Consider the following 17,507-nt stretch of genomic DNA (forward strand, 5'->3'; position numbering starts at 1 on the left):
CAACAGACAAAAATAAAACCTTGCTTAGCTCTTTACTCCCTCCTGTCCCCTTACTCCATTATTATCAGGGCTGTTTCAGGGAAGGGTGAATTGGAACAACTGCTCCAAGTCCCGTGGTTTTAAGGAATATCTCCCCTCCCTGCCCAAATGCAGATCTGTCCAGCTCAAAATGAATCAGCTGGCCAAGTCAGGCCAAGTGGGCCAAGTCAGGTTGTGAACCACAGGGTTATTCATTCATTCATGCCAACTTGTACTTCCCAAGCGCTTAATACAGTGCTCTGCACACAGTAAGCGCTCAATAAATACGATTGATTCATTCATTCATTCATTCAATCGTATTTATTGAGCACTTACTGTGTGCAGAGCACATAGGTTATTGGTTCAGTGTAATTGTTGTGGTCCTTAAGTACTAACTATATGCCAAGCACTGTACTAAGTACTGTGGTAGATTCAAAATAACCTGGTCCCGCATGAGGCTCACAGTCTGAGAGAGAATTCCCATTTTATAATCGAGGAAACTGAGGTACAGAGAAGTTTAAGTGATCTGCCCAAGATCACCCAGCAGACAAGTGGCGGAGCCAGAATTAGAACCTGGTAGGTACATCTGGTAGGAGGAGCAGTGTGGCTCAGTGGAAAGAGCATGGGCTTTGGAGTCAGAGGTCATGGGTTCAAATCACGACTCCACCATGTCTGCTGTGTGACCTTGGGCAAGTCACTTAACTTCTCTGTGCCTCAGTTACCTCATCTGTAAAATGGGGATTAAGACTGTGAGCCTCACACGGGACAACTTGATCACCTTGTAACCCTCCCCCCAGCGCTTAGAACAGTGCTCTGCACATAGTAAGCGCTTAACAAATGCCATTATTATTATCTGCTTAAGAAGCAGTGCTTACCTTCCCACCTAAACCCTGACCTCAGCCTGACTTCCCCATAACTGTAGATGACACCACCATCCTTCCTTTCTCACAAGTCAGTGACCTTGACGTTGTCCTTGACTCCTCTCTCACACTCAACCCACACATTCAATCCATCACCAAATCCTGTCGGTCCCACCTTCACAACATCACTAAAATCCTCCCTTTCCTCTCCATCCAAACTGCTACCACGTTAATGCACTCACTCATTCTGTCCCGCCTGGATTCCGCATCAGTCTCCTTACTGACCTACCCACCTCCTGTCTCTCCCCACTCCAATCCATACTTGACTCTACTGCCCAGATCACTTTTCTACAAAAGAGTTCAGGACACATCACCCCCCCTCCTTAAAAAACTCCAGTGGTTGCCTATCCATTCATTCATTCAATTGTATTTATTGAGCGCTTACTGTGTGCAGAGCACTGTACTAAGCACTTGGGAAGTACAAGTTGGCAACATATAGAGACGGTCTGTACCCAACAACGGACTCACAATCTAGAAGGGGGAAACAGACAACAAAACAAAACATGTGGACAGGTGTCAAATCATCAGAATAAATAGAAATAAAGCTAGATGCACATCATTAACAAAATAAATAGAATAGTAATAATGGTATTTGTTAAGCGCTTACTATGTGCAAAGCACTGTTCTAAGCGCTGGGGGGATACAAGGTGATCAGGTTGTCCCACATGGAACTCACAGTCTTAACCCCCATTTTACAGATGAGGGAACTGAGGCACAGAGAAGTTAAGTGACTTGCCCAAAGTCGCACAGCTGACAATTGGCGGAGCTGGGATTTGAACCCCTGACCTCTGACTCCAAAGCCTGTGCTCTTTCCACGGAGCCACACTGCTTCCCTTACTTATTATGCGTCAGGCACTGAACTAAGCACTAGGGTAGAGAGGTGATGATCAGGTTGGACACAGTTACCACCCCACATGGGGCTCACAGTCTAAATAGCATGGAGAACAGGTATCTAACCCCCATTTTATAGTTGAAGAAACTGAAGCGCACAGAGAAGTAAAGTGACTTGCCCAAGGTCACTCAGCAGGAAAATGGCAGAACTAGGATTCAAACCAAGGTCCTCCCACTAATAGTAAATATGTACAAGTAAAATAAATGGAGTAATAAATCTGTACAAACATATATACAGGTGATGTGGGGATGGGAAGGAGGTAGGGCAGAGGGGATGGGGAGGAGGAGAGGAAAAAGGGGGCTCAGTCTGGGAAGGCCTCCTGGAGGAGGTGAGCTCTCAGTAGGGCTTTGAAGGGAGGAAGAGAGCTAGCTTGGCGGATGTGTGGAGGGAGGACATTCCAGGCCAGTGGGAGGACGTGGGCCGGGGGTCGACGGCGGGACAGGCGAGAACGAGGTACAGTGAGGAGGTTAGCGGCAGAGGAGCAGAGGGTGCGGGCTGGATTGTAGAAGGAAAAACTCCTCAACATTGGATTTAAAACACTCAATCAATTTGCCCCATTTTACCTCACCTCGCTACTCTCCTACTACAACCCAGCCCACACACTTCACTCCTCTAATGCTACCATTCTCACTGTGCCTCAATCTTGCCTCCGACCCCTTGACCATGTCCTGCTTCTGACCTGGAATGCCCTCCCTCCTCAAATCCAACAGACAATTACTCTCTCCCCATCCTAGCCTTATTGAAGGCACATCTCCTCCAAGAGGTCTTCCCTGATGAAGCCGCCACCCCCCTTTTCCTCTTATTCTACTCCCTCCTGCGTCACCCTGGCTTGCTGCCTTTCTTCTTCCCCCTCTCCCAGCCGCACAGCACTTATGACATATCTGTAATTTATTTATATTAATGTCTGTCTCCCCTCTCTCTAAACCGTAAGCTCGTGTGGGCAGGGAATGTGTCTGTTTATTGTTTTATTGTACTCTCCCAATAACTTAGTACAGTGTTCTGCTACAGTAAGCACTCAATAAATATGACTGACTGACATATCACTTTCTTCCCTTCCCTTGGGGTGGGCAGCCCCTACATGGCTAGTTTGCTTTGACCCATTTAAGGACAGCCCTGATTCCCACCCATGATGACTTGGACTTCCCTATGAATCCCAAGGTCCAATCTAACTCTGGTTGACAACATACTTTAATGCTCTGTTTCAAGACCCATGCTCTTTCCACTAGACCACACTGCTTCTTTTAGTCTTCCTCTAAGTGGAGGAAGGGAGGTGTGGCAGGTCCTGGAAGACACAGCAGATGTAATGACCACACACCACTGTAGTTGAGCAAAAGAATCAGGCAAACATGGCCTCCCCGTGCCTTTGCTGAGCAAATACCACTCCCAGCTGTGCCAAGGTCCAACTGCGGGGACTTGCCCACAGACAACATCACCCCTACCCAGATGTGAGGTTGTCACTGTTGGAGTTCCAGTCCTGGAATGGATCCCTTCTTGGGTCTGGATGGGGGAGAGGTGGGTCCCAGACTCACCACCAAGCCAGACCGGTCCCTCAGGAATTCACCCCATACAGGACTCCACTTCAGAGGGTGCCACAGGCCACAGAACTTCAAGGGAAATGATTGCTCATTTTCCTGTCCACTCATTGACCCTATGTAAAGGAAACCACATTTTCCCAAAAATGCAGATCTCAAATTCCTTCGTTTCATTAACGTGGTTCCAGGACAGGGTTTGGTGAACCGTGAGCAACTAGGCGTGGACTATGCTTTTGTGGGAGATTCCAGGGTACTCTGAAGATGTTTGGGGATGAAAAGGCAGCACAGAGGTGATTCCCATTCGAGTCGGATGTGACAGTGGAATTCCGAAATGGAACCCCAGGCAATGGGGAGAGGCGGAAACTGTCCAATGACCCTCTGTAGATTGGAAGTGGAAATTGAAAGGAAAGTTGGGAGTCTGGCTGCCTGTCTACTGCAGAGGATTAAATGCCTCTGCTTTCTGGAAGCAAGGATGAAAATTCCATTGCTCTAGGTAACAAATCAATCAATTAGTGGCATTTATTGAGTACTTACTGTGTGCAGAGCACTGCACTAAGTACTTGGGAGAGTGAAAAACAACGGAGTTGGTAGAAACGTTGCCCGCCCACCAGGACTTTACAGTCTAGAGGAATCTAGATGAATCCTTGTGCTGAATCTAGGCTGAACTCTGCCACAGTGCTTTCAGTTCAACTCTGCTGCCAACTTCCTGAGAGTCATCTGTTCCCACTTGGTACCCTGAATATTTTGGTGAATGAATGTGTCATTTCTGGGGACCATCCATTCCCAGACTTTGACTCCTACAGTGATGCTAGCAGGACATTTGCAAGAACCATGTGATATTTTCCTCAATCAAGCAATCAATCAATGGTATTTTCTGAGCACTTACTATGTGCAGAACACTGAACGAAGAGAATTAGAAGACACATTCCCTGATCATAACAAGCTTACAGTCTAAAGGATGAGCTTGAAGGCTAGAGGAAATCCACCCTCATGATTAGGATGGTTCATCCAACACCCCCAAATTTTTCCTCAATTACCCTTATCTTTCCTCTAGTGTTCATTAAGGACCTATTGCCTACAAATACATTTTTTTCCCAATATAGTGGGAATTATAAAGCTGCAGTTGTGATCTTACTCTGGCTGTGATTTAGAAGGTTGCAACTCTCACTCTACCACACTGGTTTAAATATATATGAAAGAAAATAGTAGGAAATGATATTCTGAGGATGGGTCATTAAATAGCCAAGATACGAGACAGCAAACCACAGTTAATTATCCTTTGTGACCGCCTCCACAATGATTTTCACTAGCAGCATTCAACTTTCTTAACCAGTCCTAATACATTCCTAATGGAAATCAAATGGAATTAGTGGGTAAGATGTTGACTGGAACTTAGAAAGAAGGTCTAGATTTTAGTTTTTTTGTCTGTGACTAGTCACAGCATGGTTCAACTATCCTCTCAATCCTTCACTGGACCAGCTTGCCCTCCCGGCTCTCCATCTGGGCTAGGGTTGGGCACTGGGAATATAGCATTCCTACTGAACTCCTACCCATTTGAATAAAAGGTGATATATAAAGGTTAAAAAAGCTAAGAAAACTTCATTATCTTAAGAAAATTTGGGACGATTGCCTGTTTGCGCACAATTGAATTTTTCCTAAATAATTCTCTGAGAAATTCCCTATGGAAATAGCGGATGGTGACTACCTGCGCAACATCACCAAGATCTGCCCTTTCCTCTCCATCCAAACTGCTACCCTGCTGGTTCAATCTCTCATCCTATCCCGACTGGATTACTGTATCAGCCTCCTCTCTGATCTCCCATCCTCCTGTCTCTCCCCACTTCAATGTATACTTCATGCCGCTGCCCGGGTCATCTTTGTGCAGAAACGCTCTGGGCATGTTACTCCCCTCCTCCTCCTCATCAATCGTATTTATTGAGCGCTTACTGTGTTCAGAGCACTGTACTAAGCGCTTGGGAAGTACAAGTTGGCAACATATAGAGACAGTCCCTACCCAACAGTAGGCTCACAGTCTAAAAGACTCAAAAATCTCCAGTGGCTACCAATCAATCTGTGCATCAGGCAGAAACTCCTTACCCTTGGCTTCAAGGCTGTCCATCACCTCACCTCCTCCTACCTCACCTCCCTTCTTTCCTTCTACAGCCCAGCCCGCACCCTCCGCTCCTCTGCCACTAACCTCCTCACTATATCTCATTCTCTCCTGTCCCGCCATCGACCCCTGGCCCACATCCTCCCCCTGGCCTGGAATGCCCTCCCTCTGCCCATCCACCAAGTTAGCTCTCTTCCTCCCTTCAAAGCGCTACTGAGAGCTCACCTCCTCCAGGAGGCCTTCCCAGACTGAGCCTCCTTTTTCCTCTTCCCCTCCCCATCCCCCCCGCCCTACCTCCTTCCCCTCCCCACAGCACCTGTATACATGTTTGTACAGATTTATTACTCTATTATTTTACTTGTACATATTTACTATTCTATTTATTCTACTTTGTTAATATATTTTGTTTTGTTGTCTGTCTCCCCCTTCTAGACTGTGAGCCCACTATTGGGTAGGGACCATCTCTATATGTTGCCAACTTGTACTTCCCAAGCGCTTAGTACAGTCCTCTGCACACAGTAAGCGCTCAATAAATATGATTGAATAAATGAATCATGTTCCTTAACTTGATTTTTAGAAATTATTTCAAGCTTTTCTAATGTGAAATAGATGCAGGTATTTTGTAAGAAAATATGACATTTTCAAACACCTTGAAGCAGAAAATGGGATTTCCTAGTTCTCCAAGACTTCCAGAGGTTAAAAATATGGATCTTGTGCTCCCTTACCCCTACCACTTTTGAAAATGGAACATTCCATTCTTCTCAGTAACACTGGAAGACTGTTGGAATAAAAATGCTGGTAATATTCCTAAACAGGAAGATCCTCTGAGCTAAACAAATTAAAGAGTGAAGAACAGCAGGGTTTTTTTCAGGATATTGGATTGTGCTAAGGTGTGATTGCAAGGTCATAAATCAAAACAATTTAAATCACCTATCAACTTACCAGTCCTCCAACACATAGTCAATTGAACGATGATATCACTTGAAATACTGCAGACAAACCACAGAAAGAGGGATGCACATTCTTTCTCCAAAACCCCCAAAAGTAAAACACACACACACACACACACACACACACACACACACACACTTTGGGCAACTGAAAATTAGTCTTCAACATCTTGTGGGAAATGAAAGTTAGGTTAGTGAAAATATGTCAGGGTAGAATGCAGTGTCAGGCAAAGAGACAGTCCATGGAGAACCGCGTATACAATTTCAACACACTGTCTTACATGATTCTCACCAGGTCTCAAAACGGAATATTGTTTTCCTAATGGTAACTGAAGTTGACTCTTTCATTTTGTGAAACTCAATAGCCACTCTGGTGGTATTTCAAGAATGCACTATTTGGAAAAAGGATATTTTGATGGGATGGAAGGGGAGCGAGGGGGAAGGGGTTGAGAACCAAAATGTAAACTTTGGATAGAAGAAAAGTGATCAGTTGGAAAAGCTGATTTTGAAATACCTAGCTTAACTATTAGAGTTCATTGCTTCAACAGAATTAATTCCTGATGGTAGGGTTTGGGGGTGAATTTTGAGAAAAAAAATTAGGCCCCTGTCCTAACAACATGGTACTTTTTTGATGATTGAGCATTTGAATAACTACATTTTAGGCATTTTCTATGAAGCTCGATATCAAGTTCTTTAACCTTTGAAGTTGCCCATAAAAATGTAGGTACAACCAACATAAATTGAGTTGTCAGGGAATAGTGATATCAGTTTGAAGCATATGCTTGGGAAATGAGATGTTGAATCTGATACAGAAGGGCAACGTTAGATGTGAGACTATTTCAACAAAGTTTCTCTGGATGCGAATGGAAATTTATCTATTTCACACATATAGAAATGTTGACATAAGGGCTGTTTCATATTCATTTTCTACTCCTCATCAATCTACCTAAATAAATTTGAAATTGAAGAGGCATTATCATCATTATTGTGCTAAAGTGATAAACAAAAGGTTATCTGTGTAGAATTCAAGAACTGGTGCTAAGAAAGGTGGTAAGAGAGTCTGTGCCATTTACTGTTATGTGATTGTTGTCTTCAGACGTTGCTTGCCCGCATATGGGCTTGGTTATGTGGCCTCAATTCATAAAACAATTATGCAATCTGTACAAGGATTTTCCACAAAAAAGAATGTACTTTCCCCAGAAAGTGATGCACTTGCCTCCCTCGGTAAATCACTTTTTCTGGCAAAAAAACTGGAAGGAGCTTCAGGAGTGGGAAACATTCACAAGAATTTTCAGAGAAAATAAAATTAGCACCTTCCAAAAGGAAAAAAATAGATAGAGATTTGGGGCATATCGGAGATTCGTTGGAGGCATAGAAATAGTCGCAGATCTGCCTTGTGGGCCCTAGTTCACAAGGAATGCTGAACTGTCATTGTTCTATATAAGGTAATCAGAAGGAAGGATTTTTGGGTTACGAAGAAACAGTTCAATTCCCGAAGCAGTACTTTTCTCTTGGGAGAAATTCCTGGTATTTTCCTGTGGACTTGGAAGTTAATTTAATCACCTTTTAATTATCTCTCTAATTTTAAATGTTTGCTGTTGCTGTGTGAAAATTTGGGTACTGTCTTGATAATAAGGCCTCAACCTTATTTTGCTTATTTTGGGAAAGATGGGGGTTGGGAGGAGGGGGATCTGGTTGGAGAGATTTTGGGGGGGCCGCCACGCGAGGACATCCCAGATTTGGGAAACGCCGATTCTGATTCCTGCTTTTCTACCAGCCAAAAGAGAACTAGGTCTGGTATAGTCCTGACTATCGCTCCACCTGCTTTAGAAAGACTTGGTAGACAAGAGGCCCAGAGTCCCTTCTCCCCAGCTCCCCTTTTTAATTCATCTTCTTCGGGCTCCTAGAATGAGTCAACCACGGCCAGGATGAGAGTGGAGGGAGGAAAGGGATGCTTTCAGAGGGTTTCCTGGACCACGGGGAGGTGGTGGCCCTGTGGCGGGAGTGGTAGGTGTGCCCTCCCTCTTCAAGGGGCGTGGGGAGTCTGGGATGCTGGATGGGAGGCCGGTGACAGCAGGCGGCGAGGCCTCGGCGGCTGAGTTCGGGCTGGCACCTGTCGGCAAATAGCCTCTTCTCCGCTTTCGTCGACACAAGGGGTCGCCTCTCCCCCAGAATTGGCGCAAGCCGGCCCTCTCCAAGAGCCCAGTCATTGCACAGGGATCAGACGCCTCTGAGAGCAGGGGGTCTTTGAGGGGGTGGGAGATTAGGGGTGCTCTTTGATGCCCCCGGATCCCACACTTCCAAGGGACCCCCGCTCCCATTCCTCATCTCACCCCCCTCCCCCCGAAAGTCAAGAAAAAAGACTCGCTTAGGGGAAGGGGACCCCCTTTCCAAGCTCTCACCTGTTCCTCCTTACCCGTGGTCGCCCCCAGTCTACCAAACTCAAACCTTTGGGGGGCTGTTTAGGGGTGGGATGAAAGAGGGGTGGTACGGGGAAGGAGGAAGGGTGAGGTTATGGGGTATGAGTTAGTCCCCAAATCCTTTACTTGGAAACTCTGGATAGACTCAGGGGGAACACTGGAAACAGTGCCCCTAAAAGGACTCCATCCCTCCTCTTAGACCCAAGTTTCTTCTTTTGGGGAGGGGGAGAGAGTTAGGGGTGGGAAGAGAGGGGGGAGCAAGGCGGAGGAGGAAGGATGAGGTTATAGGGGTAAGAGTTTTTCCCCCAAATCCTTTACTTGGAAATTCTGGACAGACTCTTCCCTCAGGGTGAACACTGAGTACAGTGCCCGGAAAAGGTTTCCATCCCTCCTCTCAGACCCAGGTTTTTGGGGGGAAGCTGTTTAGGGGTCGGAGAGGCGGCCCGTAGTGCAACTATTTTGCTAACTCGTCTCTCCACCTTATCTTCCCCCGGTACCTTCTCAGGCCGGCGCAGGCTGACCGACTGGGAGGCTAGTACAGTGCTCTGTGCTGAGTTAAACGCCCCATAAATAATAATAATAATATAACGGTAAGTGGGCAAGTCACTTAACTTCTCTGCGCCTCAGTTCCCTCACCTGTAAAATGGGGATGAAGGCCGTGAGCCCCACATGGGACAACCTGATTACCTTGTATCTCCCCCAGCGCTCGGAACAGTGCTTGGCACATAGTAAGCGCTTAACAAATACCATCATCAGCATCCTCCGTAAGTGCTATTGATTGATCGATGGATTCGAGGGAGGGAGGAAAAGTGGGGGGGTTAACCAGAGGGTAGAGGGGTAGCTCAGAGGAGGGAATGGGGGGCGGGGGAGGAGAGCTGTGGCTTGATGTGGGGGGTAGACAGATGAGGAAGATGGACAGATGTGGGGAGGAGGATGGAGAGGAGGATGGGCTAGCCAGGCTGGAGGTAGCCTTTAGATGGATGGAGATGGATGGCCTGGGGGAGAGGAGGTGTAATGAGGGGAAGGGGATATCTAGAGAGTGAGGATGGGAGGGGGCGCCCAGGCCTCTCCCCAAGCCGCCTCCCCCAGGAGGTAGCCTCCCTGTCCGGCCCGGGCGGGGGGAAGGCGGGGAAATAATACAAACCATTCAGGGCCACGGGATAATAAATCGGATGCCCCTGACATGTTTAACTCCCCCCGCCCCCCCCGCTGAGACATCGCAGCCACAAGGGGAGGGGGGGATCAGGGGGAAGCCCCCTGCTCTCTGGCCCAGCCCACTGAGGTTCGTGTTTTTTTTCAAGGGTTTTGAGGTGAATCAAACCTTGTCTTTCCTCGGGCCCGGCATACAAAGGGGGCTTTCAGGGCAACAGCACGGGAAGGATGGGGAGGGGGTAGAGACCCAAGCCGGGATACCAGAGGAGCTCTGAACTTTGGTTTGAAAGCCAACCGCCCCCAGTTTGCCCGCTCCCTCACCCACGTCCTGGAGGAGAGAGGGGGGCTCAAGGGGAAGGAGGAAGCATGAGGCTTTAGGGGCAAGGGTTCTCCCCCAAATCCTTTCCTTAGAAACTCTGGACAGACTGTTCCCTCGGGGGGAGGCACTTCCCCGAAAAGGTGTCTATCCCTGCCCTCAGATCCAACCTGGCCAACCAGCCCACCCCCATCTCCAGCTAAGCCTGTCAGAGGGGGTGGAGGGGCGACGATCCTGACATTTACTGGGATTTGCTTCTCAGGAAGACAAGAAGTCTTGGAGGACGGGATTGGAGACGCGTCTTGCCTTGAGCCCATCTTTCTTTGCAGGTTGGGCTGGGAACGGGGGAAGGATGCTCTGCCCGTTGTGATCCAGGTGACTGCCTGTCAAATGTGCTGCAGAGGATAATGTGGGTGTGTGGGGATGTGTATATGTGTGTGTGTTTGTGTGTGTGCATGAGGGTGAGTGGGTACGACAGCGTGGATCAATGGAAAGAGCCTAGGCTTTGGAGTCAGAGGTCATGGGTTCAGATCCCGGCTCCGCTAATGTGTGACTTTGGGCAAGTCACTTAGCTTCTCTGTGCCTCAGTTCCCTCGTCTGTAAAATGGGGATTAAGACTGTGAGCCCCCCGTGGGACAACCTGATCACCTTGTAACCTCCCCAGCACTTAGAACAGTGCTTTGCACATAGTAAGCGCTTAATAAATGCCATTATTATTATTATTATGACCAGGAGTGAGTGTGTAAGTGGGCTATCAAGCTGCATAGCTCAGTGGAAAGAGCCCAGTCTTGGGGGTCAGAGGTCGTAGGTTCTAACCACAGCTCCCCGATCAGCTGTGTGACTTTGGACAAGTCACTTAACTTCTCTGTGCCTCAGTTCCCTCATCTGTAAAGTGGAGATGAAGACTGTGAGCCCCACGTGGGACCACCCGAGTACCTTGTATCTACCCCAGCGCTTAGAACAGTGCTGGGCACATAGTAAGCACTTAACAAATGCCATCATCATCATCATCATATCTGAGTGTGTATGAATAGTAGAGGTGCCCAGTTGGAAACGTGCGCGCGTGTGGGCGTCGGGGGATATAAGTGCGTGGATGTGAACGCCTGGGTGGATGAATAAGGGGGAGCATGGGTGGATAAAAGTGCGTGGATGTGAACTCGTGGGTGGATGTGAGCGTCTGGGTGGATGAATGAGGGGTATGTGAATGTGCATGAAGAAGAACCGAGGGCCATCCTGCCCATCCATGCTCCCCCAGGCCTATCCGGGACCAGCCCGGCTTGCTCAGTTTCCCCTTCAAGCAGAGAGATGGGGGGGGGGGGAACCCCGGCTCCTCTCCCCCCCCCGTCACCTGCCCCCCGGACCCAGCAAGGGGTAGGGGGTCGGAGCACCCTCGCAAAGCAACCTGAGGGTCTTTAAGAGGCCTCTCCCCTTCTCCCCCTCCCGACAGAGAGGGAGTCCCGGGGGAAGCCAGGAAGATGATTCTCCGGGGAGAGAGAGTTGTCCTGGCAGAGGGGCGAAACCGGGCTTTGCTGAGAAGTGGGGAAGGGGAAAGAGAGCTTGGTGGTGGCTGTCTTAAACGCCCCAGGTCCCCCTCCACCGGGGGGGAAAGCAAATCCGAGCCTAAGAATGGCTTGTCAGCTGCCCTGTCGAAAACGTCTCTTTGACTCTCTCTCGCAGTTGCCTCTGCTGCAGGGGATGGATTGGGAGCGTTGGGAAAAATCGAAAGAGGAAGCCCCCTCTTTTGCCCAGGGCCAGCCGGACAGGTGAATAGCAGAGAAAGAGAGAGAGAGAGAGAGAGAGAGAGAGAGAGAGAGAGAGAGACACAGACAGACAGACAGACAGACAGACAGACAGACAGACAGAGAGAGATAGAGGGAGGGATGGGGATGGGGGCGCGGATGATGCCTAATCCGAAATAAAAATCCACTTACTTCTCCTCTGTCTCCTTCCCCGGGGGGCGTTCTGGCTGCCGATGTATTCCATAAAGTTCAAAAGGATAAAAAACCAAGAAATGAGTCGCAAGTGCATAGTAACCCGGTAAGGCGTTCCTTCGTCTTCCCTTTCGTCTTCTTTCCCCCCTGCCTTTGCGCGCGCGTGTGGCTGTTGCGGGGCTGCGTGCGTCTGTGGGTGGGTGGGTGTGTTGTGTGTAGCGTGTGTGTGGGGTGTGTGTGTGAGTGTAGTGTGGGGGTGTGTGCGTTGGGCAGGTTTTGGTGTAACGCAGACAGAGGCGAGCAGGAGAAACCACTTGGCCAGTCAGCTCCAAAGGGAGAGATGGGGATGGGGGGCGGGGGAGGGAGATGGTCCCCTTCGCCCCTGCCCCAGCCGCCGCGGGGGAGGGGGGGGTGATGATGATGATGATGGTAGTGATGATGATGATGATGGTGGTGGTGAAGAAGAAGAGGGGGCGGGGGAGGGGAGGAGGGGATGGTTGGGGTGGGAGGAGGACTGGATTATTGCGCTTTGGGGTGGCCCGAACCAGGGCCTGGGGCGGGTCTCTCAGGCCAGCGGGGCCCGGGTCGGGACGGGGGTCGGAGGGAGGAGGAGGAGAAGGACAAGAAGAAGGAGGAGGAGGAGGAGGACAAGAAGGAGGAGGAGGAGGAGGAGGAGGAGAACGGCCCCAGCAGGGAGGCGGCTGCTACAGGTACCATGGTGCGCGCCTGGGCCGAGGGGGGCCGGTGGCGACTGGGCGGGGAGGGGGCCTTCAGCATCTCGGCCGCGGCCCCCGCAGCCCCCGCTGACCCGCAGGACCGCTCCACTGAGACCCTCGGGGAAGGGGAAAGGGAAGGGCGCAGCCCCGGAGTCCCAACCCCAAAACTTTCATCTGCAGGAGGGCACTGGAGGCTGGAAAAGGACCTGAGGGCTCAGGGGCGGAGGAAAGGGCTAAAGGAGGGGGAAGGGGGAAACAGCTGGACCTAGGGGAGGGGGGCGTGTGTAGCAGGGAGACATCCCCCCCCGCCCCCCCACCCCGGCGTCCCGTGCCATGAGAGAAAAGGGAAAAATCCAGGAGGATCCGGGTATAGCGGGCGGGGAGCTAATCCCCTCCTTGCAGGGCGCGCCCCAGGAGAGATTGGTGGGTCCCCCAGACGCTCACCCCCTCCCTGATTCCCCCCCCCCTCGCTTCCCTTTTTCCTGGGATTCCCCCTGCCAGCGAACTCCCCTCCCTCCCTTCGCCCACCCCCTTCCCGGGAACTTTGTCCTTTTAAAAAATGTTCTTTTGGGAGCGTTCAAGTGAGAGACGGGGAGTAATAGCCGCTGTCTGCCCTGCCTGGCCTGGCGGGGAGCAAGCCGTCCCTAGGGATCCCTTCTGGGAATCTGGGAAAGTCGTGGGGAAGCCCCCTCCCAGGGAAAGTCCTCCTCGAAATCCTCCCCCGTTGTTTTCCCCTTCCTCTTTTTTTTTTCCTTTATGTTTTCCCTCTCTTTCAGTCTCTCGGGAAGGAAGGATTCGATCGCTGCGCTCAGTACCAGGAGACGGTTTGGAATAGGTGGTTCCCAAGGGTCTGCAGACCCCCCACCTCCCCCGGGGGAGGAGGAAAAGGAGGAGTAGGCTCCCACGATCTCCTTTTCGTCCCCTTGAGCTGTCCCCCGAGGCCACCTCCCTACCCCCGGGGTCCCCTTTGGAGTTGGGGGAGGCACAGAGAAAGGGGTGCAGGGATGAGGAGCTGTCCACCCCTTTTCTGCCTGACTCTGGGGGCTACGGATGGGGCGGGATTTCTGGGTCCCGCGCCCTGCCAGTGTCCCTCTTCTGCCAACTCCTCTGCCCAACTGATTGAGGACTTGGAAAAAAATGTCAAAGCCCATTTCCCACAAAGTCACTCTAGGGCCGTTCAATTTCTCTCTCCCTGAAGTCTCTCCCTCTTGCTCTCTCTCTCGTTCTCTCCTCCCATTACCACTACTTTCTCTTCCCACCCACCCGTTGATTCTCTCTCACTTTCTCATTCACTGTTTCTCTTTCTCAGCCTCTTGTCTTTTTCTGAGTCATCGTCTTTGCCTCCCTCCAGCCCCTGCTCTCCGTTCCTGTTCAGGCCATAAGATTAGCTGCTATATCCGCAAGGGAGAGAGAGCCAAACCCTTTTTGACCCACCTGTAGGGGTGAAAATTGCCGTGGATCCCCTTGGATGGATAGTGTAGCTAGATGTACCTGACATCTAATATCTCCTGAGTTGGAAGGCTTCCCCCACACCCCTCCACCCCAGTCCCACCATGCACGCCCCCCCCCCCACACACACACACACCACCACCACCACCACCACCCCCTCCCAGATTAAGGCTAGGCTGTAGTAAGGAGCCCAGCATGGAATCTGCATTCCTGTCAAGTTGACAAAACATAGAATGTGTAGAGAGGCAGTGCTTTCTGTTTACCAAAAAATGGAATATTATGCATCTCTTCCCCTCCCCCTGACATTCCAGAGTGCATCCTGTTTGCCAAGGTAGGCAGAAAGCACGCTTTCCTCTAAATAACTTTCGAACATTTCCTGAAAGCAAAACTCTATACATTAGAATATTTCCAGGGCACTTTCCCTAATTTGTGCAAATATTTTCACTCTCCTGGCTGAAAATATATTTCTTTCCCTCTTCCCTCTGCTTTCCTAGGATATTTTCCTTCCATGACACCTGAAAATCAGAAAGGTTACCTTTCTGAAGGGGGAGGGACACACTCTAAATAGGATTGATTCCCTGAGCCTTTCTAAATCATGACTCCTAATTAGGTGGAGGGATCTTCTGCCTCTCTGTGAGGCCCTTCTTTGCCTTCTCCTTTCCTCCTTGGAGATTTAACAGCTCCAATCTGGAATAGCTGTCCCATAAAACTTTCAGGGATTAGAAGGGCAGCAGGAGGTTCCCTTTGAAAAAAAAAAAAAAAAAAAAAGAAAGCCTGAGTGGCCTGGGAGGCATGGGATTTCCAGAGGGATGTAGTATGGTACACTGCCTCAGGGACTCAAATCCAGGGGAAAGGTAGGGTATTTGCCTACCTTTTCAGCATTTGCTGTGAGGACATTTACAGGGTTCAGGGTGTGTGTAAATCAGTGGCCAGGCCACAGCAGGAGTGGAGAGCTCAGTTGCCTTCTCTGGGAGGACCCCGGCGAGACCATTTGGAAGGAAGGACTGCCAGATCCAGTGGTCAGGAAAATTACGTCAAAAAATAAATGCTATTCCAAGGAAACATAAGGAAAACATTAAATAAACAGCGGGTGTATTCTTTCTCTCTTGACACTGTGCTTTAAAATAACTTTTTCATGATCCATGTTACCATACTATTAAGTGTGCGTTGACTTGCCTGGCCTGACCCCATTCTCCCCCATCTGTTCTTGCAGCATGTGGAAGCGTCGCATGCCTACTTGGTGCAACATCGTGCCATTTGTCTCTGCAGCCGCATGCAAGCGTTCCCGCTGGCCACAGACTCACGCCCGAGCCCGCTATGGGGGACGGGTCCGTCACGGTCGGAGCATACAGGGGCATCCCCTGGTGCAACCTTGGTGTCATCCTCGACTCCGCTCTCTCATTCACCCCTCACATCCAAGCCGTCACCAAAACCTGCCGGTCTCAGCTCCGCAACATTGCCAAGATCCGCCCTTTCCTCTCCATCCAAACTGCTACCCTGCTCATTCAAGCTCTCATCCTATCCCATCTGGACTACTGCACCAGCCTTCTCTCTGATCTCCCATCCTCGTGTCTCTCTCCACTTCAATCCATACTTCATGCTGCTGCCCGGATTATCTTTGTCCAGAAACGCTCTGGGCATATTACTCCCCTCCTCAAAAATCTCCAGTGGCTACCGATCAATCTGCGCATCAGGCAGAAACTCCTCACCCTGGGCTTCAAGGCTGTCCATCACCTCGCCCCCTCCCACCTCACCTCCCTTCTCTCCTTCTACTGCCCAGCCCGCACCCTCCGCTCCTCCACCGCTAATCTCCTCACTGTACCTCGTTCTCGCCTGTCCCGCCGTCGACCCCCGGCCCACGTCATCCCCCGGGCCTGGAATGCCCTCCCTCTGCCCCTCCGCCAAGCTAGCTCTCTTCCTCCCTTCAAGGCCCTGCTGAGAGCTCACCTCCTCCAGGAGGCCTTCCCAGACTGAGCCCCTTCCCTCCTCTCCCCCTCGTCCCCCTCTCCATCCCCCCATCTTACCTCCTTCCCTTCCCCACAGCACCTGTATATATGTATATATGGTTGTACATATTTATTACTCTATTTATTTATTTATTTATTTATTTTACTTGTACATTTCTATCCTATTTATTTTATTTTGTTGGTATGTTTGGTTTTGTTCTCTGTCTCCCCCTTTTAGACTGTGAGCCCACTGTTGGGTAGGGACTGTCTCTATGTGTTGCCAATTTGTACTTCCCAAGCGCTTAGTACAGTGCTCTGCACATAGTAAGCGCTCAATAAATACGATTGATTGATTGATTGCTGTGGCCTGCGGTGTTTCTGCAGAGAACCCACAGCCTCGGAGAGGAGGGGGAGATCGTGACGGAAAGGCGGTGGCCGGCAGAGAGAAACCGGAGATGTCTCAAGGCAAAATGGGACAAAAAGCCTTGGGAGCCTGTAGGTTATGGCACCCTGAACTTGGATCTCCCTTCCCCTACCCAAGATGGCAACAGGCCCTTTTTATTCCCAGCTGCAGCGACATCAGAGAGACACAATGATTGGCACATTGTTGAATTCCCAAGGCAAGTAAGCGGAAGGAGATGGAAATTCCCATAGCAATAAGCGGAAGGAGACGGTAGGGACTCGGGAAGACTGAGATGCAGAGAGAGATAGTGTGAGAGTTTAGAGTGGGTTGGGGGTGAGGAGAGACCTGGGTTCTGGTGTTGAGTAGCCTTCTTGACAGGAGTTGAGTCATTGAGTTTGGAGACCCTGGGGGCTAACCAGGGAGAGTGGGGGTTTCAGAAATTGCCGAAGCCCCGCCGCAAAGAAGATGCCTAGGAAAACCCATACCGCACTGCCGAGAGCATGAGAAATCTTATTATCCAGCCAACAAAAGCAAGTGGAACCCAGAGGGCCCGTAAGAGTTTACTTGCAGAGAATGAGGGGCAAAAGTGGGAAAGCTGCATTGTTGGTAAATGTGATCGAATAGGAAAGGAAAAGGATGAAATTAAAGTCTTTGGGATATCGATTCCTGTTTTTAAGGGAGCAGGGAGGCGGGAGATGCCGTTAGCAGCCGTGCTTTCTTTAGAAATAGATTTTCTTTTATTCCAAATAAGC

General features: G+C 50.0%; 1 protein-coding gene across 1 annotated transcript in view; it reads right to left on the reverse strand.

Moving 5' to 3' along the window:
• The window catches only part of RSPO3 (R-spondin 3), an 86,588-nt gene extending 74,000 nt beyond the window's left edge, over positions 1–12,588 (reverse strand). Inside the window, exon 1 of the mRNA XM_038762523.1 lies at positions 12,242–12,588. Coding sequence (XP_038618451.1) covers positions 12,242–12,338 — 97 coding nt within the window. The 5' untranslated portion in view covers positions 12,339–12,588. The remainder of the gene's footprint in view (positions 1–12,241) is intronic.
• Positions 12,589–17,507: the final 4,919 nt, after the last annotated feature.

The sequence above is a fragment of the Tachyglossus aculeatus genome, chromosome 2, assembly GCF_015852505.1.
Source record: "Tachyglossus aculeatus isolate mTacAcu1 chromosome 2, mTacAcu1.pri, whole genome shotgun sequence".
Lineage (NCBI taxonomy): Eukaryota > Metazoa > Chordata > Mammalia > Monotremata > Tachyglossidae > Tachyglossus > Tachyglossus aculeatus.